The 23,971-nt window shown below is 57.2% G+C and overlaps 1 protein-coding gene across 3 annotated transcripts in view; it reads right to left on the reverse strand.

Moving 5' to 3' along the window:
* The window catches only part of CELF5 (CUGBP Elav-like family member 5), a gene marked incomplete at both ends in the record, with an annotated part of 45,877 nt that overhangs the window by 9,588 nt on the left and 12,318 nt on the right, over positions 1-23,971 (reverse strand). For all 3 annotated transcript variants that reach the window (XM_080818577.1, XM_080818575.1, XM_080818576.1), the window contains 4 exons: positions 1,019-1,098; positions 3,669-3,797; positions 5,687-5,738; positions 15,949-16,031. In XM_080818577.1, the coding sequence (XP_080674703.1) occupies positions 1,019-1,098; positions 3,669-3,797; positions 5,687-5,738; positions 15,949-16,031 (344 nt within the window). The remainder of the gene's footprint in view (positions 1-1,018; positions 1,099-3,668; positions 3,798-5,686; positions 5,739-15,948; positions 16,032-23,971) is intronic.

A 23,971-nucleotide genomic window follows, 5' to 3' on the forward strand; every position in this document is an offset into this window, starting at 1 on the left:
TCAGGTCCCGCCCCTCCAGGACACCCTCTTGTACCCTCATACACACATGCACACACACTCACACACGTTCCCCACACATGCGCACACTTAGCACACGCACATTCATACAGTCACACACACACAGTCACACATTCATGCGTCTAAAAACATAACCACACACACCACACCCCCCATGTTCATACACTCACACACGTACACACACTATGCATGCTCACATACCCATGTGCAGACTCACTATGCACACTCACACATACTTGCACACACACAAACACCCACACAAACTCACTCAGACACGAATAGTCACAAATGTGTGCACACATTTGCACGCACCATGCACGTCACACAGAGTTGCACACATGCACTCACACGGTACGTTCAGAGGCCCATATCACACGTGTACACAGGCAATCACATACACGCATATTCACACACACCGTCGCCCATCCACACACACTCACATACGTGCCCTCACAGATGCCCACAGAAGCGTGCTGCGCTCGTTCCCCCCACATCAGCCAGGCAGACCCACACACTCACGTGCACTCAGTACACACATGTACAAACACACATGTGCACACACCTACATGCACGCTGCACAAGCCACTCACACAAACACACCCGTTCGACACACTTACACATGTGCAGCAGCACACACGTATCCATATTCTCACATACACACCCCTCATTTGCACGTTAAGTCACCTACTAACAACCACACACACTCACATATCCTCTCTTACACACACACGCAGCCACACACTGGCAGTACCTCCAGGCGCACTCCCACACGTACCTGCATGCTCACACACGCGTATGCTCCACACATGCACAATCGCACACTCACCTGCATACCTGTGCCCACACCACCATCAGGGACTCCGCCTCTCTCTCCGCCTGTGCCTTACTGATGAACAGCAAGTGGCTACGGGATGGCGGGAATGGTAGGGAGAGGTTTTGTCCCTGTCCCCTCCCCGCTTCCGCACGCCCAGCTCCGTGGCCCAGGGCGGTCCCTACTCACCGGCATGGTCTGGCTGCCGTGCAGGGCATGGATGGCTGCCTGGGCCTCGGTGTGGGAGGAGAACTTCACAAAGGCACAGCCTGCCCCAAGAGAAGGAGAACGCGTGAGGGGTAATCGGGTCTTTCTGGGTGGGGAAGGGCCACCGGAGAGGGGGCTGGGAGCCCCGGGGGGCGGGTCAGATGGTCAGAACAGACAGACAGCCGGTCATGTGTTCAGACAGACAGCTGGACAATAAAGGGTCAGGCTATAAGAAGAGCACACAGAGTATGATGTCAGCCCGGTGGCCTCTCGTTCGCTCAGAGAGCCACCAGCTACACAGGTGTTGGTGGCTCGCGTGGTCGGACAGGCACCATGAGGCAGTGTGCGGTCTGGGGGAGGGGCAGGTCCTGCACTCTGGAACAACTGAAGGGCACGGGCTTAGGGAACACCCACCAGCCACCAGCCGCTGACACCGTGAGATCGAGTTGTAATCAGATATGCAGAGAGAAGGTGACAAACGTTCAGACAGAGGCACTGAGATACAGTCCTGTGGGCACACTCAGGCACACAGATACATTCAGACCTAGACACATAGGCCCATGTGACCAGAGTTGGAAAGATGGGGACAGAAAATAAATAAATAAATACCAGGCAGCTCAGACCCAGCCGGCTGGCCACACAGGAAGAAATCAGAAATCAGGCAGCCAAGGCAGCCAGGGACCACGAGACACAGGCAAATTCGGACACAGAGTCATAGGAGAGACTACTAGACGTAGTTCCAGACGGGCAGACTATTGTGGAAGAGCCAGGCAGACTGGGGGTGGGGTAGGACAATGGAATGTTCTAGAATTAGAGAGTGGCAATGGTTGCACAATTTCTTGAACATACTGGAAAGCACTTAACTGTACACTTTCAAAAGGTGGATTTTACAGTATGTAAATATCAATTAAAAAAGCAAAGAGGGGTTCCTGGCTGGCTCAGTCAGTAGAGTATGCTACTCTTGATCTTGGAGTCGTGAGTTTGAGCCCCACATTTGGTGTAGAGATGATTAAATAAACTTTAAAAAACATTTAGAAATAAAAATAATTAGAGAGACAGACAAGCAAATAGGGACCACGGGATACATTCTGTCCTAGAAGATAAAAAGTTTCCAGGGCCAGAGACAGGCAGGGCAACAGCTGGTGCCTGACAGGTGAACCCCAAAAGGTAGAACAGGTAGACAGACAAAGACCTCCAGACACACGAAGAGCTAGGCAGAAATAGTCATTTAGACACTAAGGCAGAAAAAGTCAGAGACTAAAGACGCAGGTGGAGTGATGCCCTTCGCAGTCACAGTCACGTGGGCAGACAGGGAAACAGGTCTCTGCGGACCATGAAAGTCTTTCCCAGATGCTCAGCCAGGATCACGCAGACGGTCCACAGGAAACTGTCCCACAGGTAGGTGGGCACAGGCGGCGCGCGGGTAGGACCAGGAGGGACTGGACAGTCTCCGCCCACACAGCCCACGCCTCCAGGAGCTAACCCCGCCTTCTCAAGTGCCCCGGCCCGCCCCCAGAAGCCAAGCCCCGCCCCGACGTGCCCCGCCCCTCCCCAGAAGCTAGTCCCCCCTTCTCAAGCGCCTGGCCCCGCCCCGGGAGCCGGCCCCGCCCCGTCCTCGCCCCGCCCCAGAAGCAAACCCCACGTCTCAAGGGCCCTGCCGGGTCCCCAGGAGCCAAACCCGCTTGCTTGCTTGCTTGCTTGCTTGTTTTTTAAAAAATATTTTATTGGGGCGCCTGGGTGGCTCAGTGGGTTAAAGCCTCTGCCTTCGGCTCAGGTCGTGATCCCAGGGTCCTGGGATCAAGCCCCTCATTGGGCTCTCTGCTCAGCAGGGAGCCTGCTTTTCCCTCTCTCTGTGCCTGCCTCTCTGCCTGCTTGTGATCTCCGTCTGTCAAATAAATAAATAAAATCTAAAAAATATATATTTTATTTATTTATTTGAGACAGAGACAGAGTGAGAAAGAGCATGAAAGGGGAGGTCAGAGGGAGAAGCTGACTCCCCATGGAGCTGGGAGCCCGATGCGGGACTCGATCCCAGGACTCCGGGATCATGACCTGAGAAAAGGCAGGCGGCCAACCAACTGAGCCACCCAGGCGCCCCCCGAACCCACTTTCTAAAGTGCTCGGCCCCACCCCCAGGAGCCAAACCCACCCTCCCACGTGCCCCGCCCCGCCCCAGAAGCCAACCTCACCTCAAGTCTGGCCCCACCCCCAGGAGCCAGCCCCGCCCTCCCACGTGCCAGGCCCCACCCCCAGGAGCCAGCCCCGCCCTCCACATGCCCCGCCCCGCCGCAGAAGCCCACCTGGTTTGCTCAAGAGCCAAACCCGCCCTCCCACATCCCCAGGCCGCCCCAGAAGCCAACCCCACCTTCTCGAGGGCCCGGCCCCGCCCCCAGAAGCCGAACCCCGAGTCCCACGTGCCCCGCCCCGCCCCGGAAGGCAGCCCCGCCTTCCCAAGCGCCGGGCCCCGCCCCGGGACCCAACCCCGCCCCGCCCCGTGCCGGGCCCCGCCCCCAGGAGCCAAACCCCTCCCGCCCCGCGCCCAGCCCCGCCCCCGGCCGAGCCCCGCCCCCCGGCCGAGCCCCGCCCCCGGCCGAGCCCCGCCCCCGGCCGAGCCCCGCCCCCGGCCGGTCACCTTTGCTGCTGCCGTCAGGCCCGCGCAGCACGGTGCATTCGTCGATGACCCCAAAGGGCTGGAAGAGCCGCAGCACGTCCTCCTCCGACTGCTGCTTGTTCAGCATCCCCACGAACAGCTTCCGGTCTCCTGTGGGCGGAGACACCCCCTCAGCCGCGTCCTGGCCTCCGGGAATTTCTCGGTCCCTCCAGCAGAACGGAGGCAGCAGGGCGTGGGGGGAGCACGGCTGGCCCCTGCTCTGCCTGCGCGTGGGAGGACACAGCCGCGCGCTTCCCTGCTCCGGGCCTCTCCATCCTCCCACGTGCCGCGCTCGGCTCATCTCCAAGCCTTGGCTCACGCGGCGCCCCCCTCCCGGACGCCCTCCCGTCACCCCTTCAGGGCCTCCGACCGCTTCCCTGCTCCCACCCTCCGGGCGGAGATGCCTCTCTCCTCGCTCGCGGAGAACCCACTGCGTGCCTTGCCTGGCCGGGGTCCCTGTCTGTCTGTCTGCCATCTAGAGTTCCCAGTGGGGGTGAGCGCTGATGGCCCCTTGACCCTCAGCAGGGGCCAGGCCGTCACTGTCTGTTGAATGAGTGAAGGCACCTGCGCGCCCAGGACCAGGTGCGGGAAGCCTGGAGGCCCCATCTGCTGGGGTGGGGGTGGGGTTCTGGCTGGAGGCCTGGCTGGCCAGCCTCTCCCGTATGAGGCACGAGAGTCCTGCTGCCTCTGGTGACTGGGCTGCTCCCCTGTAATCAGGAACATGGCAGCTTCGTCTCCCAGGGATGGTGAGCTGGGTTACTATGGAAACCTGTTCTCTGGCAGCTGTCACTCATGCGGATGGAAGAGAGAGTCACAGACGCAGAGAGACTGAGAGTCAGGGGAAGAGACAGATGAGAGAGCAAGAGAGACGGGGAGAAACACAGAGACAGAGACAGTCAGAGAGAGAGAGACAGTAGGAGACAAAGAGAGACACATAAAGAGTAGAGAGAGAACCAGAGGGACAGGAGGAGGAGAAAAGATGGGAGAGAAAGAGGTGTGGCGAGGGAGAAAGAGAAGTTGAGACAGAGAGAGACAGACAGACAGAAGGAGGAGGAGAAGAAGAGGAAGAATTATTAAGAGTGAGAGAGAGAAGAGAAGAGGCGGAGACGTGCAGACCTCCCCCCACCCCCACCCCATTCCAATCCCTGACCTACACCCGCAGGCTGCTTGGAGACCGTGAAAACAGGTCCCAGCCCCGACGGGCTGTACCAGGCTCCTACACATACACAGGAGTCCTAACAGCCCTGCCCCCCACACCACCCCCAAGGGGGGCTGCTCCCCCTCAGCCCCCCATCCTCCTGAAGTGGGGAGGGGGTAGGAAAATCTCCAAGAACGGCTGCCTCGGATGCCGCTGGGGACAGCCAAGCATACTCCTATGGCCACATCCCCAACGCAGTCCAGACCTACGCAGACGCCAGGCCTCCAGCCCACATACCTACACGCCCAGCCTGGAAGAGTCAAGCACACACAATCCTACGCACACGCCCACGCCCAGGTCAGGCATGCACATGTGCACACAGGCCAGCAGGAAGCCCCACCACATAAGCCACAGAAACACACGTGCACATGTGCCCTGCTCACACACATCTGCGTGCCAAGGTATGCATGCTCACATATACACAAACACGCACGTGCACACATACACAGTAATCCCCCTGAGGGGTCCCTTCAGGGATCCCAGCCCCTCTGCCTCAGAAGACCTCCCAGTATTGCACCCCACGGGGAGTGGGGCATTTTAAGATCCAGGGACAAGCAACTGGACCTAGCCAGCTGCCCTCCAACTCCTTCACTCCTAGGCCTGTGGCACTGTGGTTTGGAAGAGGGGACACACCCCCCCCCCTGCTCTCCTGTGCCTACCCTAGCCAGGGGACTCTGCCTCTCCCACCACCATGAGGTATGTGAGAAGAGAGGGGACAGCTACAGCCTTCTGATCAGGGATTCCCCTCCTTCCCCCATTCTTCTGCCACCCCCCAGCCTGGTGGCCACGGAGAGATGACAACTACCTCCGCGGCTTTCGCTGTCCGCCGGCTTCACCTGGATTGGCCGCGCCATCTGTGGAGAGAGGGGGAGGAGGAGGTCGAGGCTGACAGTGGGGACATCAGGGGTGAGGGCTTCACCTGAGCTCTGCCAGGCACCCTGCCCACCTCCCCGAGGCACAGCATCCCACCAACTTCCAGCAGCAAACCAGTCAAACAAGTGACACCTGGTCCCACCGACGGGGTTTTGCTCATTGCTGTCTGGAAAACTCTTACTTTACCTTCAAAACCCGTTCACAATATTTCTTGCTGTAGGAAGCCTCCTTGCCTTTCCAGGTATAGTAGGCTCTTTGCGAAGATGCCCAACCCCTCTAGTCTCTGCATATGATGTGACTTTGCAGTTTTTCTCATCAAAAACTGGAGCCTGTTTCCCGACCTTTCTGTATCTGGACTTGGCTTTGTGACTTGCTCCGACCAGTGGAAAGTCATGGAAGGGAAGTGGTGGGAGTTCCAGACTCTGGCCTTGAGAGACTTTGCAGCTTCCTCTTTTGGAAACCTGACATTGGGACAAGCCCAGGTGACAAGCCCAGGCAGAACAGGAGGACAGACCTCATGCCCTGAGAGGCCCCACTGCCAAACAGCACACGGAAGTGAGGCTGGCCTGTCCCAGCTCATCCCGGCAAGCCCCGTCCACCACTGCATGAATGACCCCGGGAGAAACCAGCAGAACCACCCAGCTGAGCCCAGGCTGAGCTTACTAACCTACAGAATCAACAAATAAAATGGTTGAGGTGTTTGTCACCCAGCAGTAACTGACTGATACGAGGGCAGGTACTTGCAGTCAGCTCTCTGAGCCTTGGGTGGGAGGACTGTCATCCCTGAGTGGCCCAGCTTTCAATCTGGACTCCTTGTTCCGGACACTTCTGTTCTCCACCCCACCCCCCTGCCCAGCACTGAAAATGATGTTTAATGGAAGAAATCCTCCTCTAATCCCCACCCCCAAACTGACCGGCCATAGGGGTGAGCTGACGTGGGTATTTGAGAAAAACTCAAGGGATGTGGGAAATGGGTGACACTGCTTCTCCACTGGTCTGAGAACAGAATCTCTCTCCAAGCCTCGTGGCTCCTGGTGAACTCCTATTCATCCTACAAAACCCAGCTCAAACGTCCCCAGGCAGGCTATCTTTCCACCCCGCTGGGTTCTTTCCTCCCTCTGCCTCAGGGCAGGAAGTGTCTACATCTTGCTTTCTCAGAGCAGGCACTTCTCCCCACACCAGGCAGGGAGAATCCAAGAGGCTTGCCAAATTGAACTGACCAGAAAGAAGTGGCCGGCACACACCAGCATGGAAGGGTGGCTGGGACGTCTGTGCCTGACCTGGGGTTGGAACGAGTGCCCGCCCCAGACCTCCTCCCAGGTCAGACCACCCCCATGGCCATTCAGAAAAGGTGCTTGAGGGATGTCAGCTTTCTAGACGCTATACAGACACCCAGCAAGCTTCGGAGAGAGGCTCAGTTTTCACCGGGCTTTACAGATGTCAACATCAAGGCCCAGACTCTTTGTCCAAGGTCATGGTGGGCGAGTCAAGGCACTAAGCCTTCCTAGACTTAAAATTAAAGGATCTTTCTACCTAGTCCTATGAGTAGAGGCCCCTCTCCAACTCTGGACCCCCAAATCTCCTTCTCCTTGTCTTAGACCCTATCTCAGTTCTGAGCCTCCCCACGCCATCGGAGGCCCCTCCCTCACTCTGCGCCCTCTTTCCTTGAGCCCCCTCCCCCTCTCCAGCTTCCCTACCCCATCCGCCCCTCCCATTCTGAGTGTTTGTTCCCCACCTCCTAATGGACTCCCTCCATTTGAACTCAGCCTTGGGAGCCCCAGAAGCAGAGAGGCCTTCCAGTGTCCCCAATTCCTGCCATCCAGCCACATCTTCAGAGAGACCCAGACCACCTGGGAAAGACCAAACCACGTCTCCCTTCCCCCACCACGTGTACACACACACACACACACACACACACACACACACACACACCCTCTCCACCTGGGTACCACACCCAGCTAGCTGGAGGCAGGAGCGGGGATTATTTTAACCAGATGGGACCAGTTTCTGGGCTGGGGGCAGACTGAGATTGTGAAGGGAGGTGGGGGGAGTGGGGGCACCTGAGCTCCAGCCTCCTGTTCGCCCCCACCCCTCCCACCCCGCCTCCGCTGGCCCTCACCTCCTCCCTCCTCCCAGCACCTTGGGCAGATGAGGCTGGGGTTGCCATGGCAACGCTGATTCACCACACGGAAGCTGGCAATTGTTGTTGCCATGGAAACCGCCTCTTAGGGGCGAGCCCAGCTCCTGCCTTGCACAAAAGAGATATTTAAATATAATCTTCTGGAGATGGATGAGCTGAGGGAGGGAGCGAGGGAGGGGGCCACGGGGAGGGAACCTGTCCCCATCACCGCACCCTCCACCCCCGCCCCATTCTCGCGGCCTGGGTACCTGCGCCCCATCTCCCCCGCCCGCTGCCGAGCCTGGGACCTTCCGCCTCCTCCCGGGAGACCCCTTCCCCCTCCCGGGTCAGCTCGGGCTCGGGCCAAGAGTCCCGGTGCGGTCCCGAGAAGCCGGGCGGGCAGTCCCCTCCTCCCCAGTCTCCCGCTCCAAAGCCGAGGCTCGGAGGCCTGGCCATCCGCACCCCGCGGCCCGCCTTACCCACCGGCCTGGAGACGCGCGCCAGGCTGGCCTCCACGTGCCGCCGCCCGCCCGGCCGGCCCTGGGCGCACAGGCGCGCACACGCCGCACGCACGCACCGGCCCCGCGCCTCGCTCCCCGCGCCCGAGCCCGACGCCCAGGCGGGCGCAGTCGATCCGCCCGCCAGAGGCCGGGAGGAGGCGTGCGGCGCGGGGCGGGGGGGGGGGGGGACTAGTGGGGGGGGGGGAGCTGGGTCTCCCCACACCCACCCCTCCTGTCGCCCCTGCCCGCCCATCTGGCTCTGCCCACCTCCTTCCGGCTCCCTCTCTCCATCTGTCCCACCGAGGTCTCTGCCTAGTGCCCTCCCTCCCTCCTCCACCTTCGCTGGCTCCCCATGGTTGCATCCCTTCCCTGCCCCCTCCCTTCCTCCTCTCATTTATTCAAGAACATTCCTGGTGTGCCCCGTGCTGAGTAATTTTGCAGCCCCAAGGAGGACCCTCTCATCTGGCATGAGGGGAGACAGAGGCAGATACAGACACTCCCAGACCTAAGCAGTCAGGATTGAGGCAGAGGTGGGGACAACCCCCTGGGAAACCCTAGAGCATAGAGCAGTGGAGAGCCAAAGGCTCTCCTGGGGCTTCAGTGAAGATGGAAAGTCTGTAGGGGGTTTTGAAGTATGAGTAAGAGTTTGGTGGGGGGGCAGTTTCTCATATTGGAGGAATACCTACCTCCACCGACTCATTTAGTCTCTAAACAACTTCATGAGATGGAAGTCTTCTTACTCTACAGACGGGCAAATCAGAAAGGGAACGGAGAAAGTCAAAGCAGAGGTCCAGCCAACCCTCCAGCCAAGGGGCCTGTGGGCCTGGGCTCTGGGGGAGCATCTGTGTCTTTGGGGTGGGCGTGCTTTAGGTAGATGAGACCCAGTCCTTGCTCTACCCCCCAACCTTTGATGGGTGACTTCGACCAAGCCACGCACCATCGAGAAACCAGGGTCCCTCATGTCTGAACTGTGTATATTACGGATGGGGAAACCGAGGCCACTGGGGGAGGGATGGCAGGAGGTGTGTCCCGCGGTCAGGCTGGGGCCCCGAAGATGGTCCTTTAGAAGGTGCAAAGTTGTGCCTTTAGAGGACGTGGGGGCCCAGCAGAGGCCCCCGCTAGGTCATCTCCGGGTGGTAGGGAGGAGGAGAAAGCCAGGTGGTGCCCAGACCACTACTGCAGCCTCCCGCCGGCCTGCAGCCCCGGCGCCTAACACCCAGCCTCTCTGCCAAACAGACCACGCCGCGGTCCGGCTCTAGGCGCTGCTGTGGCTCCTTCTGGCTCGGGGGTGGCATCCCGGCCTTCCTCCCCACTGGCCCCGAGTCCTGCAGGCTCCACGTGTCTGGGACAGTTTCTTCATTCGCTCATTCCTTCGTTCATTCAGCATCGATCTGCCGAGCTCCCACTGTGAGCTCAGCAATGTGCCTTGTCCCCTCACAGGAGCCTCAAAGCCCTTCCACAATCCCATTTCACAGATGAAGAAACTGAGGCCCGGGAGGGTCAGAGCCCTGGACATTTGGCACCGGAGTCAGGTCATGGGACATGGGAGGGGGTCTTGCAAGGGGACCACTTCAGAAATCCCTGTGTGCATAGAAAGGGGTCTGTGGGGGGACCCCCAGCCAGCCAGACAAACTTAGCCCTTTCTGGGGTGCAGGGCAGATGCCAGATCCGGGATGTCCTTTCCCCTCAAGACCCTCCCAAAGAAAGAGACAGTACCCGCGCTAGCAGCACAGCCTCTCAGAGACAGGGCTGGACCGGCCACCTGCCCCCCGCCTCACTGTCCCCACGGGCCTGTGCCATCTCCGGGAACCTCATCCTGGGGTTTGACAGCCCCACAAAAAGCCTCTGCTGCAATCAGTCCTCTGCCCAGCGTGGGTTCCAGGGGCCTGCGGTCCGTTCTGGGTTCTATTCTGGGATTCTGTTATTCAATTTAGGATCCTATTCCAGAATGCCGAGATTTGATTAAACCACATCCCCCACGGACGCCGCTGTCACACTCGGACATGGGAGCTGGAACTCGCTTCAGAAGCCGCATTTGTGGAGGGGGCTTGCCTGTTCCCTGGACTGGGGGGGGGCACGGAGCCAGCCGATGACCCAGCTCACCCTCCCCTCCCGGCTTAGAAAGAGATAAAAAGACGCAAGTGTCCACTCCACCCTGTCCCCCCCCAACACACACACACACACACACACGCACGCACGTGGGTTTTTGAGGGGAGGCAGGGGACAGGAAGGATGGTGGCTGCCTTGGTCTCGTGTGACCCCGCTGTGGCCCCCTAACTCCCCGGCTCCCTGTGCGGGCGTGTGGGGGCACGTGAGCCGCCCGGGGGGGCTCTTCCCGCACGGGGCGCACCTCATGAGGCTGCTGCTCCGTCTTCTGGCGGAGCCGCCTGGGGGGGGGGCTGGCGCTCCGAGATCCCTGCTTGGGTGCAGCTGACACGCACGGGGGGCTCCCCGGCAGCAGCCCCCCGGCACTCTTGCCGCAAGCCGCGAACGAGGCTCTGAGTGTGCTGACGGCAGATCTGTGGGTCCCCTCGGGGTGGGGGGGGGAGGAGGCTCCCCCACGAGTCCGACCCCTTCACTAGGCAGGGGGGCGTCAGCTCCAGAAGCCAAAGGCACGCGTACTCGGGGTGGGAGCTCCCGGCTGCGGCCGGAGGGAGCGTGGCACGTGCCCACCAGACCCAGAGCGCAGACGAGGGTCTCTGTCTGTCGTGGCAAAAGCCGGAAACGACCGGGGTGTCCACCAACGGGAGGACGGACAAGCCAATGTGGCTCCGTGGAGTGAAACGCCGGCCAGCCACGAAAAGGCACCCGCGGCTGGGGCGCGTGGCCCCGGCAGCAGATGCCGACCCTCTTCAGCGTCGTGCTAAGTGAAAAAAAAAATGCAGACGGTAAAGACTCCGTGTACTATGGGTCCGTCCACCGTGGGGAAAGAGCAAGATGGGGAAAAGCAGCCCCGTGTTTCAGAGATCCGGTCGTAAGCGCAGAGAACGTGAAAATCAGGGGTCAGTTACCACAGAGGTCAGGATGGTGACAGCACAGGCTTGGGGACGTGGCAGGGACGGTTTCTGGGTATTCTTGACAATTCCTCCCCCTCTGCCTCTCCAACCATGAGCTGGTATCAAACTGAGACCCACAATCTAGACATACTAAGATGACACTGAATCTTGTTCCTGGGTCTAGAACTTTCTAGGTCTGCACCAAGATGGTAGTGGATCCTTGGTCTAGAACATTCTACATCTGTGCTATCCAAGACAGTGGCTGACTTCTAGTTTAGGACATTCTAGGTCTGAACCCGCCAATACAGTAGGTGACCCCCCAGTCTAGAACATTCGATATCTGCCATCTAACACAGTAGCTGACCCCTGATCTAGAACATTCTAAATTTGAGTTGTCCAACGTGGTAGCCATGAGCCACATGTAGCGGTTTAAGTTTAAATTTAAATCAAATAGCATTAGAAATTGTTCCAGAGGGGATGCCTGGAGGGCTCAGTCCATTAAGTGCTTGCCCTCAGCTCAGGTCATGATCCTGAGGTCCTGGGATCGAACCCCACGTCTGGCTCCCTGCTCAGTGGGGAGTCTGCTTCTCCCTCTGCCCCTCCCCCCACTCATGCTCTCTCTGTCTGTCTGTCTCTCTCTCTGTCTCAAATAAATCAATAAAATCCTTTTTTTTTTAAATAAAATCCTTTTTTAAGAAAGAAGTTTTTCCCGAATCACACTTGCCACATTTCAAAGGCTCAGTAGCCACACCAACCTAGTGGCTGCCAAATTGGACAGCAGAGACAGAACATTCCATCACTCTGGAAAATTCTATCAGACAGCAGTGGCTTAGAATGGGGATCTGCCAACTCCATTCTGGGCCTCTGTCTGTTTTTGTAAAGTTTTATTGACACACAGCCACACCTACCCATTTCTGCATTGTCTGTGGTTTCTTTTATGTGATGCCACAGGGGGCCTACAGCCCGTGAGGCCAAAAATAGTTCCTCTCTGGCCCTTTACAGAGGAAGTTTGCCGACTCTCGGCCTCGACCGTTTTCGCGGGATACTGTCCAATATGGTAGCCACCAGTGCATGTGGCCTTCGAACCCTTGACACGTGGCTTGTGTGACCGAGGAACAGAATTCTAAATTTTGTTTAATTATAATTAAGGTCAATATAAACTTACATGTAAAAACTGACTTCTGACTCCATTCTTGGAAAGTCTCTTAAGTGTTTGAGAGCAAGCAGGTGTGTGAACCTACTTCTCCAACTGTCTGTTTTATAGAACGTAAACAGCAAAGGCAGATCGAGCATTTCCGATCACCACTGATGGTCCAACCTGAGATGGACCGAGGGGCGGGACCGCCTCCGAGGGACAAAGGGACGTGCGCTCTCCTTAACTATGCCAACTACCTGCTGAACTGATAATATCTTGGAGAGGTGTTGGGTTAAGAGGAAATCTAGCATGAAAATTAATTTCACCTGTTGCTTTTAATTTTTAGCTGCTGCTCCTAGAAAAATGGCAACGCCGTTTGTGGCTTGCGTTATATGTCCGTTAGCATTCGCTCTAGAACATTCACCAGCTCCTTATTCTCCCGATCACCGGATGCCAGTCATCTCTCCCGGTCATGACAATCGCAAATGTCCCCAGATGTCGCCCAGGGTCCTGTGGGGGCAGAATCGGCCCCCGGGGTTGGGACCCCCTTGTGACCTGATGTGAACTCCTCCATGAGACAGTGGAGGCTCTCGTGCGTTCCTGCTCTCAAAAATGTGCCTGGCATGTTCTTGCCTCCCAGTCTCGGCACACGCGGTCCCCACGCTACCCCCACCTCCATCTGCCACAGCCTCCCCATCTCTCCAGACGTGGCGCAAACGCTCCGTCCGCAAGAAGGCGCCTTGTTTGCCCACCACCAAGTCCTCGGTGCTGGGCCGGGCCCCCTGCTTCCCCCTGGGCCCCGTCCCCGAGATGTTCCCCCCAGCTGCCTCATACCCACTGTTCATCCTGTGACTTGAATGGGGGACCCCCCTAAAACATGTCCAGTCCTAACGCCCCAGAACCTGTGAATGGGGCCTTATTTGGAACAGATGTCCTTACGGGTGTCAGTAAGTCATGGACCTCGAGATGGGGTCATCCTGGATTGCAGGTGAGCCCCAAACCCACGGACAGGTGTCCTTATAGGAGAAAGGCAGAGGGAGAGCGGAGACGTGTAGACACGGAGGGCAGCCACGTGATGACAGAGGCTGATGCCTCTCCGAGCTGGAGAGCATCAAGGATTACGGGCGCTCCCGGAAGCTGGAGAGACGCGGGGCAGAGTCCCCCCCCCCAGAAACCCTGGAGGGAGCACGGCCCTGCTGACACCTTGATTTCAGACTTCGGGTCCCAGAATTGAGAGAGCGTAAGTCTCCGTTGCGCTAAGCCCTCTAGTGCGCGGTCCCCCATTCACTCCTGCCCAGGAACCCTTGCTCCCAAAGCATCGCAAACCCCCAACTTCTACCTCCACCGTCCCTGCCCCCGTCGCTTCCCGGGCAACCACATCTCCCTGCTGCCCCTCCGGGCCCGGCTCCCTGAGCGAAGCGGTGTCCCCAAGCACATTGTCTGAACGGATCCCACACCCAGAGTCTGAAAATCCCTCTGAACGTCCCCCTGCTCCTTGGTTCCCTGTTGCTCCCATCGCCGGATGCCCTCTCGTGGGGTCCCCTCCGGCCACAGAGCAGGTGCTCTGTACGTGTCTCTGGATGCACCACTGGGTACTGAGGACCCAGCCCAGCGCGTCTGCCCTGGAGGGGCCCCTGATCCCGGCTGCTGATGGAGCCCGGAGCCCATCTTTGTCCCCAACACGGAGGGAGCCGGGGCTCAGGTCAGGGCAAGGGAGGCTGGCTTTGGGTCTCAGAGACTCCTTCAGGAAAATCATGTTAGAGATGTTAGCAGATCTCCGTGAGGGTACAGATTGTTCCGGACAGAAGGGTCAGAGCTTCCAGCCCGAATCTGATCACACACACACACATGCACGCACACACAGGTCCAGTGGACGCAGAAGGACTGGGTGCCCGCGCAGGGTCTGCGGTCAAATCCCCATTCCGCTGTTTGCCAGCCGCCAACCTGGGACAGCAACCACTACAGCCCTGGTTTGTTCCTCTAAGTGCCTGACACCCCCGGGGCCCTGGCGCATGGAGACCCAGACACGCCGAGCGTCCTCCTTGTATCCTGGGGGGACCTGGCTGACCTCTCGACGGCGACGTCAGGAGAGACTCTGAGCCAGGACCGTGTGGCAAACTCAGTCCCTAATTCCTGACCCGGGGCCCCTGAAATAACTCATGCTGGTTGTTTGAAGCCTCTGGGCTGTGGGATAATTGTTCGGCAGCAGGAGATAATGAAGAAGATCCACAGAACTCCACTGCCCCCCCCGCCCCCCCGAGTGCTAACCTGCCCCCCCAGTTCCGGCTTGGTGTGGGGAGATGCTGGCACCACGTCCATGGGAGAGAGAACTGTGAATTCTCAGATGTCGCCTCCTCGGTGAAGAGTTCCTTGGCCACCTTCTCTACGGTTTCCTCTCTCCACCCACCCCTCCGTTATACTCTTCCAGTGCCAAAGATCAGAGAGGTTAAGTCACTGGCTCACGGACACACAGCAAGGATTGCTTGGGACCAAGCAAGGAGTCCACGGATGTGGCCGCCACAGCACTCTACCGCTCTTGTCTCCACTCCACGTCCCCCTCCCCCAAAGAGGGGCACCTTATTCTTCACTATGAGGCTGAGGCCAACCCCAGGACCATTTTTGGTGCTTTCAGCGTCAAGCCAGCCCCTGCCATGACCTCATGTTGCCGGCAGGTGCACTCTGATTACCCAGCCAACCATGCAGCACACGTATTCTCAGCATTTGTGGCTGCAGATGCCACCCAAGCTGCCCCCCAAAGCCTTTGATGCTGAAGAGTCCCCGAGAATCCCGGAGGGAAGGGTGGGCACCCCCAGAGGTCATGGGGTGCCATGGATCTCACTGTGGTTCCTTCAGTTTCCATCTCGAGGCACTGCCTGGGCTCAGTTGGCTCAGGGGGACCACCTTCCTTTCACCGGGGACAGGGACCTCCTGCCCTCCCCAGGAAGGCAGGGCTGACAAGGACAGCCAGCAGGGACAGAGCCTGAGCCAGCCCTGTATGACCTGCCCACTCCCCTCCCTACACTCCCCTCCTCTCTTGCTCCCTCTTGCTCCCTCTGCTCCAGGCACACAGGCATTCTTGCTGCTCCTCCAACACTCCAGGCACAGTCCTGCCTCAGGGCCTTTGCACGGCTCTTCCATTCGCCTGCTAATGCTTCTTCATCCTTCAGGTCTCAGCACAATGACACTAACGTGCAGGGCCAGGTGCCCTTGTGCCGTGTGCGACCTGCACGACCACACACAACCACTCTGGTGGGGAGTACAGAGCATAGCATGCAGTAGGCACTCAGTAAATGCTCTCTCTGGTGATCGCTTCTGTCTGTCTGCATCTTGTACCTCTTTATGAGTCCAGAGGCAAGTGGGCTTCGCCGCTGATCCCGGGAAGGGCCTCAGCCTTCCCCAGGCTGAGAGCAGCCCCCCTCCCAGACAGCACCCCGGACTCACCCCGGGCAAGGTCTTCTGTTCGTGCAGGGCAGTCTGAGCTTTGATGGCGGAGTCCCTGGCACAATAGGTGAGAAAGGCACAGCCTGGAAAGGAAAGAAACGGGGTGTTATGAGAAGGGGATGTGTAGACCCGTGTTCACGGTCACATTGATCCCAAAGGCCAGAAGGTGGAAATACCCCCAAATGTCCTTCAGTGGAGGAAGGATAAACACAACCTGTCCTTCTGGCCCCACGCGGGAACACGGTCCAGCCTCAGGAAGGGAGGGACCCTGCCGCCTGCCACAACACAGAGGACCCTGAGGACACGGGGCTCAGCGAGAGCAGCCAGACCCAGAAGGACACATCTCGCAGGACCCCATTCCCAGGAGGGCCCCGTCCGCACAGACAGAGAGGAGGGGGTGGGAGCTGGGGCTGGGGCAGGGGTGGGGAGTCCGTGCTTCATGGGGACAGAGTCTCCGTGTGGGGACATGGAAAGTTCTGGAGACGGAGGGTGGCGGTGGTCGCAGGACAGTGTGAGTGTGCTTCATGCCACTGAGCTATGCGACGCCTGGGTGGCTCAGTGGGTTAAGCCTGTGCCTTCGGCTCAGGTCATGATCTCAGGGTCCTGGGATGGAGCCCCGCATCGGGCTCTCTGCTCAGCGGGGAGCCTGCTTCTCCCTCTCCCTCTGCTCCTCCACCCCCACCCCCGCTCACACTCTCTGTCTCAAATAAATAAATACATAAAATCTTTAAAAAATCTTTAAAAAAAATGCCACTGAGCTGTGCGGAGATGGTTAAGATGATAAATTTAATGTTATGTGTATCTCACCACAATAAAAAAAAATTGGAAAAGAAGGAAAAATTGGTTAGGATGGTGGATTTTATGTTCTTTTTTACTACACGTTAAAAATAAAGAGAGCAGCCTACTTTTTTGGGGGGGCCGACAGCAGACGTGCAGTCTCCCACCCCCCCAAACCGGTGAGATAGGGAAGGGGAGAGAGGAGACCCAGCTGTTAATTAAATCCATGGCTGAGGCTAGATGAAGAGATACTGGGAAGGCTGGGTGAGGTGTGGTGGGGGGAGTGGGACAGCTGCTGCCTCAGGGAGGGGGTGGGGAGAGCCCCAGCAGCTCCAGAGCTGCAGATGAGAGGCACCGCGGCTCTGCCAAGACCCGTTTCTGGCCTCGGACGGGGCACCTCTCTTCTCTGGGCCTTAGTTGCTCCCATCAGCAAGGATGGTCCAAGTGCGGGGGGGGGGTCAAGGGGCGGGGGGGGCAGCTAGCAGGAGTGTGGCACAGTGGCCAAGGGCAGAGCCAATCAGGAGAGGGAGGGGAGGGCGGGCCAGCCTTGGAGTGGTCCAGAGCCAGGGTGTGATTGACTGGACGACGTCTTGGGGTGGTGGTGGGAGGGGGGGTGGGGTGAGTTGGGGGGTGGGTTGTGAAGCATGAGGACTGCAGAGACGAGAGACATGGAGAGAGACAGAAGCAAGGAGAGAGAAGTCCCCAGAGACAGGCTGATGAGATCAAAGGTGTTGGAAAGACGTTTGCTTGCCGGAGGCCAGTGGTGGGGAGGGGTTGAGGGGGGGGATGTGCGTGGGATGCAGGCGGGAGTCAGGTCCCCTTGGATGGACGCAGGGGACCAGGCGTCAGCCCTGGGCTTTGCCTCTAATCTCTGGGGGCCTCATTTTCACTGCGTGTGAAATGAGACCATCGTTGGCCATTCTGATGCTGTTGGACCCTGTGTCCACCCCGCCCCCCACCTCTCTCCCTCTGCCTCCCTCCCCCGGAGGACCCCCTGCAGACCCCCTGTGCAGAAGCCCTGGGAACAGCTTTGTGGGGCCCATTTTCGCCCCAGACAGCAGCTAATTAAAGCCGTTTCCTTCCTTCTGGGATGCGCTCACCAAGCCGCCACTCCCACAGGCCCCCGGTTGCTGGGGAGGGGTCTGCCGCAGGTCTGACAGGCTCCCTGGGAGCCCTGGGGAGGAGGGCACCAGGCAGAGCGGAGGATGGTTTCTAGCATTTAAAAAACATTTGTTGTGAGAATGTAAAATGGTGCAGCCCCTGTGGGAAACAGTTTGGCGGCTCCTCAAAAAAAGTTAAACATAGAATTACCATAGGATCCAGCCACTCCACTTCCGGTCTGTCCCCAAAAGAATTGAAACCAGGGACTCGAACAGGTATTTTGAACAGATACTCTACACACTCACAGCGGCGTTGTTCACAATGGCCGGATGTGGAACAACGCAGTGTCCATCGATGGATGCACCGACAGACGAGATGGGGTCCATTCGTACACTGGAATATTATTCTGCCTTAAAAAGCGGGGAATTCTGACCCACGTCACCACATGGATGAACCTTGAGGGTGTTATGCTCGGTGTAATAAGCCAGACCCAGAAGGACACGTCCCGCAGGAGCCCACTCCCAGGAGGTCCCCCAGAGGAGTCCCGTCCACAGAGACACAGAGGAGACGGTGGAACTCGGGGCTGGGGTTAGGGGGTCGGGAGTCCATGATTCGTGGGGACAGAGTGTCCGTTTGGGGAGATGGAAAGTTCTGGAGACGGAGGGTGGGGGTGGCTGCAGGACGGGGGAGTGTGTTTAATGCCACTGAGGTGTGCACTTAAAAATAGTTAGGATGGGGGGAGGGCGGGAGGCGCCTGGGTGGCTCAGTCAGTTAAATGTCCGACTCGTCTTGGCTCAGGTCGTGATCTCAGGGTCGTGAGATAGAGCCAGGGCTCCTGGCTCAGTGGGGAGTCTGCTTGAGATTCTCTCTCTCCCTCTGCCCCTCCCCCATCCCACCCCACTCTCTCTCTCTAAAAATCAATAAATCTTTAAAAAATGGTTAAGATGATGAATTTAGTGTTATGTGTGTTTTACCGCAATAAAAAATCATCATTGGGATATATTAAAAACATAACCCCCCCCCAAATTGCAGAACACATTAAGTGTACAATGTAGCAAATAATTATAAAATCTTGTAACCATCTCCCAGGTCAAGGAATAGAACATGGCAGCCACCGGAAACCCCAGCGCCTCGCATCCCGCGACAAACCCCTCCATCCCCTAGAGGTGACCGCTAGACTGGCCTTCGTGATAACCACGCCATTGCTTTTCATTACGGCTCCCGCCCCGCGTGGGTCACTGCTCAGTGTAGCTGAGAACTTCCTGCTTTTGAACTTACGTAAAGGGAATCATAGCGTATGTACACTTTGTGTCTGGCTTCTGCTACTCCACAACAGGTGGTTGGGGTATCAGGGGTTAATTCCTTTTCGTAGCTGTGTAATATTTTCTCCTGCGACTATACTGCAAGTTGGCCATCTGTACTCTTGTGGGGGGGCATCTGGGCTGTCCGCTGTTAGAGGCTATCATGAACAAAGCTGCTTTGGGACATTCTTGTACGGGTGCTTTGATGCACAAAGGCATATCCGGGAACGGGACTGCAGGTTATAAGGTAGGCTTATGTTTAGCTTTAAAGGATTCCTTCAAACAGTTTTCCAAAGTGGGTTGTACCAAAGAATTCTCCAATCAACGGGTCTGACGACATTAATGCTCATTTTCACCAACGCTTTTAAATGTTAGTCATTATGGTGGGTGTATCACTGTATTTCATTGAGACTTAACATACATTGCCATAGTTATTAACAAAGCCGGGCACCTTGGTGCACTGTAGGAATTCTTTGTGTGCTGTGTAAATCAAGAATACTTTGTATTCTTTTATGGTTCTATCTGATGCACACATCTTCCCCCAATCTATGGCTGGTCTATCTACTCTTTTTTTTTTTTTGGTGTTTCTATTTTCTGAATTTAATCCCCCAAGGTCTTCAGGGAAAGGAGAGGTGCTAAGACAACTAGTCTAGGGCCAGAGAGAAATTAGGCAGAGCCAAGAAACTGGACTGCAGGGAGATGTGAGATAGAGACAAAACCCTTCCTCCTTGGGCCCATTCCTGCCCGCGAGGCCTCATCTGCAGAACATGGAGTGCGCTGGTCCTGGGAGGCTAGGATAGGACCCCTGAGCCACCTTCTAGGCCGTCCGCCTCTGGGTGCAGAGCACGTTTTCAGCCAGAGGGACGAATGGACTCCACGTCGTGCCGCTGTCCCCGGTGCTGAAACGCTCGCTTGTTCTACTGACCTGCTCTCTTCCCGATGTCTCAGTTTCTCTTTTCTACTTGGGGAAAATGTGTGATGTTCGCCACTTTCTGGGTAAATACAGCCTTGATTTTCAGTGTCTGTTAGGGCTGAATTGGATCTCCCTCCCCTAAATTCATCTGTTGCTGTCCTAACCCCTCAGGACCTCAGAATGGGACCTTATGTGGAAAACGAGCCATTGCAGATGTAATGAGTTAAGGTGAGGTCGCAGGTTAGGAGGACCAGCCCCAGCGCTGTAGGACTAGTGTCCTTAAAAAAGGAGGACATTTGGGCACCGAGACACACATGCAGAGGGAAGCCCATGTGATTATGAAGGCAGAAATCTGGGTGATGTATTCACAAGCCCGGGGACAGTAGGGAGCTTCAGGGACAGTAAGGACTTCCAACAAACCACCAGAGGCTGGGAGAGACCGGAACCAGGTTCTCCCTCCATCTCAGAAGGAGCCAGCTCAAGCCACACTTTCATCTCAGACTTCTGGCTCCCCGGACGGTGAGCAAACATGGTTCTGTTTTTGAAGCCCCCTGGTTTGTGGTACATTTTCTCAGCAGCCCTAGCCAACTAATACCGTCCCCAACCAGTACAGACTTTTACTGGTATTAGTAAAGATCCCGGGCTTCTAATACTAATAAACTTGTACTCAGTAATGAGTCACTCAGTCCTTATAGCAACCCCACAAAGTAGCTGCTAGTATTGTCTTCATTTGACAGATGAGGGTCTGGGGCACAGAGTGGCCAAGTGACTTGCCCAGGGTCACACAGGTGGTAAGCGTGTGCTCATTCAGGCTCCACAGACTGTGCTAAACGCTGGGGTACACTGCCTGGAGCTTGCATCTTTTAAAAAATTTACCCGGGGCCTAGGGGAGGATCACAGGCCCCTGACTCACACCTCCCCAAAAAGAGTTTTAAAATGGTGCCAGGATCAAATGCTTGTCGAAGGCCATGGACCCCATTTTAATTGTTCAAGGTCTGTTTGCGGCATCCTAGTCCCAGAGAGACCTTTTGAGGGAAGCCACAACCCAACCAAAGCCTACACTGGGTGCACCTCTCATCTCAGTTTCAGTCCTGGCCACCCCTACCCACACATCAGCCTCAACAATGACAAGGCAACAAGGCCTGGTGTCCAGTAGCCCCTGCCCATGCTGGCCAAGCCCTGGGGTCCTTCCCAGAATGTTCAGCACCTGACCATCCCTTCACACCCACACCCATTTTCAAAGCCTGGACCAGGACGGACCTGGGGTAGGGTGCTGTCAATGCCCACGGATCTCTCTAGACCCAAAGACAGAGCAGGGACCAAGATGGGGGACTCATTGGGGAACAAGAGTATGTACATATGAAAGTTTCCTAATAACTAGATCTGTGTCATCACAGGTCCCTTGGGAGGCAGGGAGCTCCCCATCTCTAGAGGTAAGCAGCAGGGGCTCCCCAGAGAGGAAACTTCTTTGCTAGAGAATCCTGAGAGACCTTCCTCATGCTAAGATCCTCTGCTCTCTGGTCTGAGATCTGAGCTTCTGGGATTTCATGACTCAAAGTTGGAATGACGATAATAATAGTCAGTGTCCACTGAGCACCAGCCATCCTACGGGGCATGTCACCGCTATCAACCCTCAGTCCTCAGACTAGCCCAAAAGAATTGCATGATTGTGTTTATTATTAGTATTTTAAAGGTTTATTTATTTAGAGAGAGCGAGCACGGGGTGGGGGAAGGGCAGAGGGAGAGAGAATCCCAAACAGACTTCCTGCTGAGCATGGAGCCCGACATGGGGTTTGATCCCACAACCCTGAGATCACGACCTGAGCTGAAACCAAGAGTCAGACGCTCAACCGACTGAGCCACCCAGGGGCCCCGGTATTTAATTTATGATTATTTCCGTTTTACAGGTAAGGAAACTCAGACAGCAGCCACCAGGGTAACACAGTGACAGGGCCAGAGGCCAGATGGGAACCCCAGAGGACCAACTCCAGTCTGTGCCTCCTCGACCTCTATCTTCTCCCTCTTATAAAGACAGTAGTAGGGGCACCTGGGTGGCTCAGTAGGTTAAAGCCTCTGCCTTCGGCTCAGGTCATGATCCCAGGGTCCTGGGATGGAGCCCCACATTGGTTCTCTGCTCCACAGGGACCCTGCTTCCCCCTCTCTCTCTGCCTGCCTCTCTGCCTACTTGTGATCTCTGTCTGTCAAATAAATAAATAAAATCTAAAAAAAAAAAAATGACAGTAGTAGTGGTGACAATGGCTCCTTCACAGAGCACGGGGACAGGGTGACCACTCTCCTGGGGCTGGGCTCCACCCCCCTCGCCCCCTCCCCTCCTTGCAGGAACCCGGCAGGGCGGGTTACCTAAGACGCACAGCAGGAAAGGGCGGAGCTGGAGTTGGAGCCCGGGGCATCTGACATCGCGGGTTTCACTCCCATCCACTGCACGGAGAGGATCTGATCTCCACGGTGTGCATGTGGAGTGGCCGGGCTCCCAATTCTGCCATCTTCCCTGAAATTCACTCAAAACCTTGGATACATTAAGACAAACGTGGCCTTAAGAGCATCTATGAAAAGATAACATCCGTATCTGCGTGACCCCATTGCCCAGGGCTCTCCCCCCAGCGCACAAGGACACTCCTCTATCCGGCCCGGGAGATGCTGCCTCGGGGGCGGGGGGTGGGCAAAGGTGGCCATGGTCCCTCTGTAGCGCCGGTCTCTGTTCACCCTGGGCTCCGGGGACAACGTCCTCATTAATGGGCAATCCTAAGACTGGGAGGTTGAGAAGAGGCAAGTGTGGTCAGCCTGGGGCAGCAGAGGGCGGGACAAAGGGCTAGGGGAAGCCCAGGGGACTAGGGATGGCTCTGTCTGGCGTCGAGGGTGTAGGGAGCAGGCTGGGGAGTGTGGCAGGTGTCGAGAGAGACGCTGCTGGGGGGCGGGGAGCATAAACAGGGCCTCAAGGACGTTGAGCAGCAGGTGAGGAGAATGAGCTGAGTTGAAGGCAGTCGGGAGCCCCAGAAGATGGGCGGTCAGGGGAGGGCACAGGGGTGTGTGCTGGGAAGATCTGGGACCAGCCTGGAGGAGGGACTGGAGCACGGGCCAGAAGGCTAGAGGTCAGGGAAGGCGAAGACTGAGCCGGGGCCATGGAGGCAGAGAGGAAAGTTGGGTGGGACACTCCGAGGGGGTCTCTGGGGGGCGAGGGGCTGGGAGTGGAGGTAGACGGAAGCCCAGGGCCATCCCTGGGAGGGTGCAGCGGATTGCATGGTGGCCCTCCACGAAAGACGGCATATGTCCCAGATCCTCTGCGTGGGACCTTATTTGGAAAAAGGGACTGTGCCCATGTAATTAGAGATCCTGAGATGAGATCCATCCTGGATAACAAGGTGGACCCCAGATCCGATGACAAATGTCCTTGTAAGAGACAAGAGGAGACACAGAGAGAGGAGACACCACGTGAAGACGGAGGGACGCAGCCACAAGCTAAGGGGAGCCTGGAGCCCCTGGCAGCTGAAGGAGGCAGGAGGAGCCACCCCCGGAGCCTCCGGAGGGAGCACAGCCCCTTGATCTTGGACTCCGGGCCTCGAGGACTGGACAAGAAGTCCGCTGTCTCAAGCCAAGTTTGTGGTCATTTGTGACCGATGCCCCAGGAGGCTCACAGAGATGGAGACCCAGTAGGAAGAGCAGTTTGGAAGAAAGATGCAGAATCTGGTTTGCGTCCTCAGACCCAACTGGGGGCCTGGGGGACATCAGGGAAGGACCAGCCCCACCCCAGGACTGGCTAAAAGTCCCCCAAATGGTCTAGCAAGGCAGGACCCACTGAGCAGAGCCAAGCCCTGGGTCAGACGCCACAGCCTCAGGTGGAGCCCTCCTTCTAAACTGGCGGGTATCTGTATCCCGTGTTACAGATGCATGAAACCCGGATCAGAGAGGCTTA

Source organism: Martes martes, assembly GCF_963455335.1.
Source record: "Martes martes genome assembly, chromosome: 1".
Classification (NCBI taxonomy): Eukaryota; Metazoa; Chordata; class Mammalia; order Carnivora; family Mustelidae; genus Martes; species Martes martes.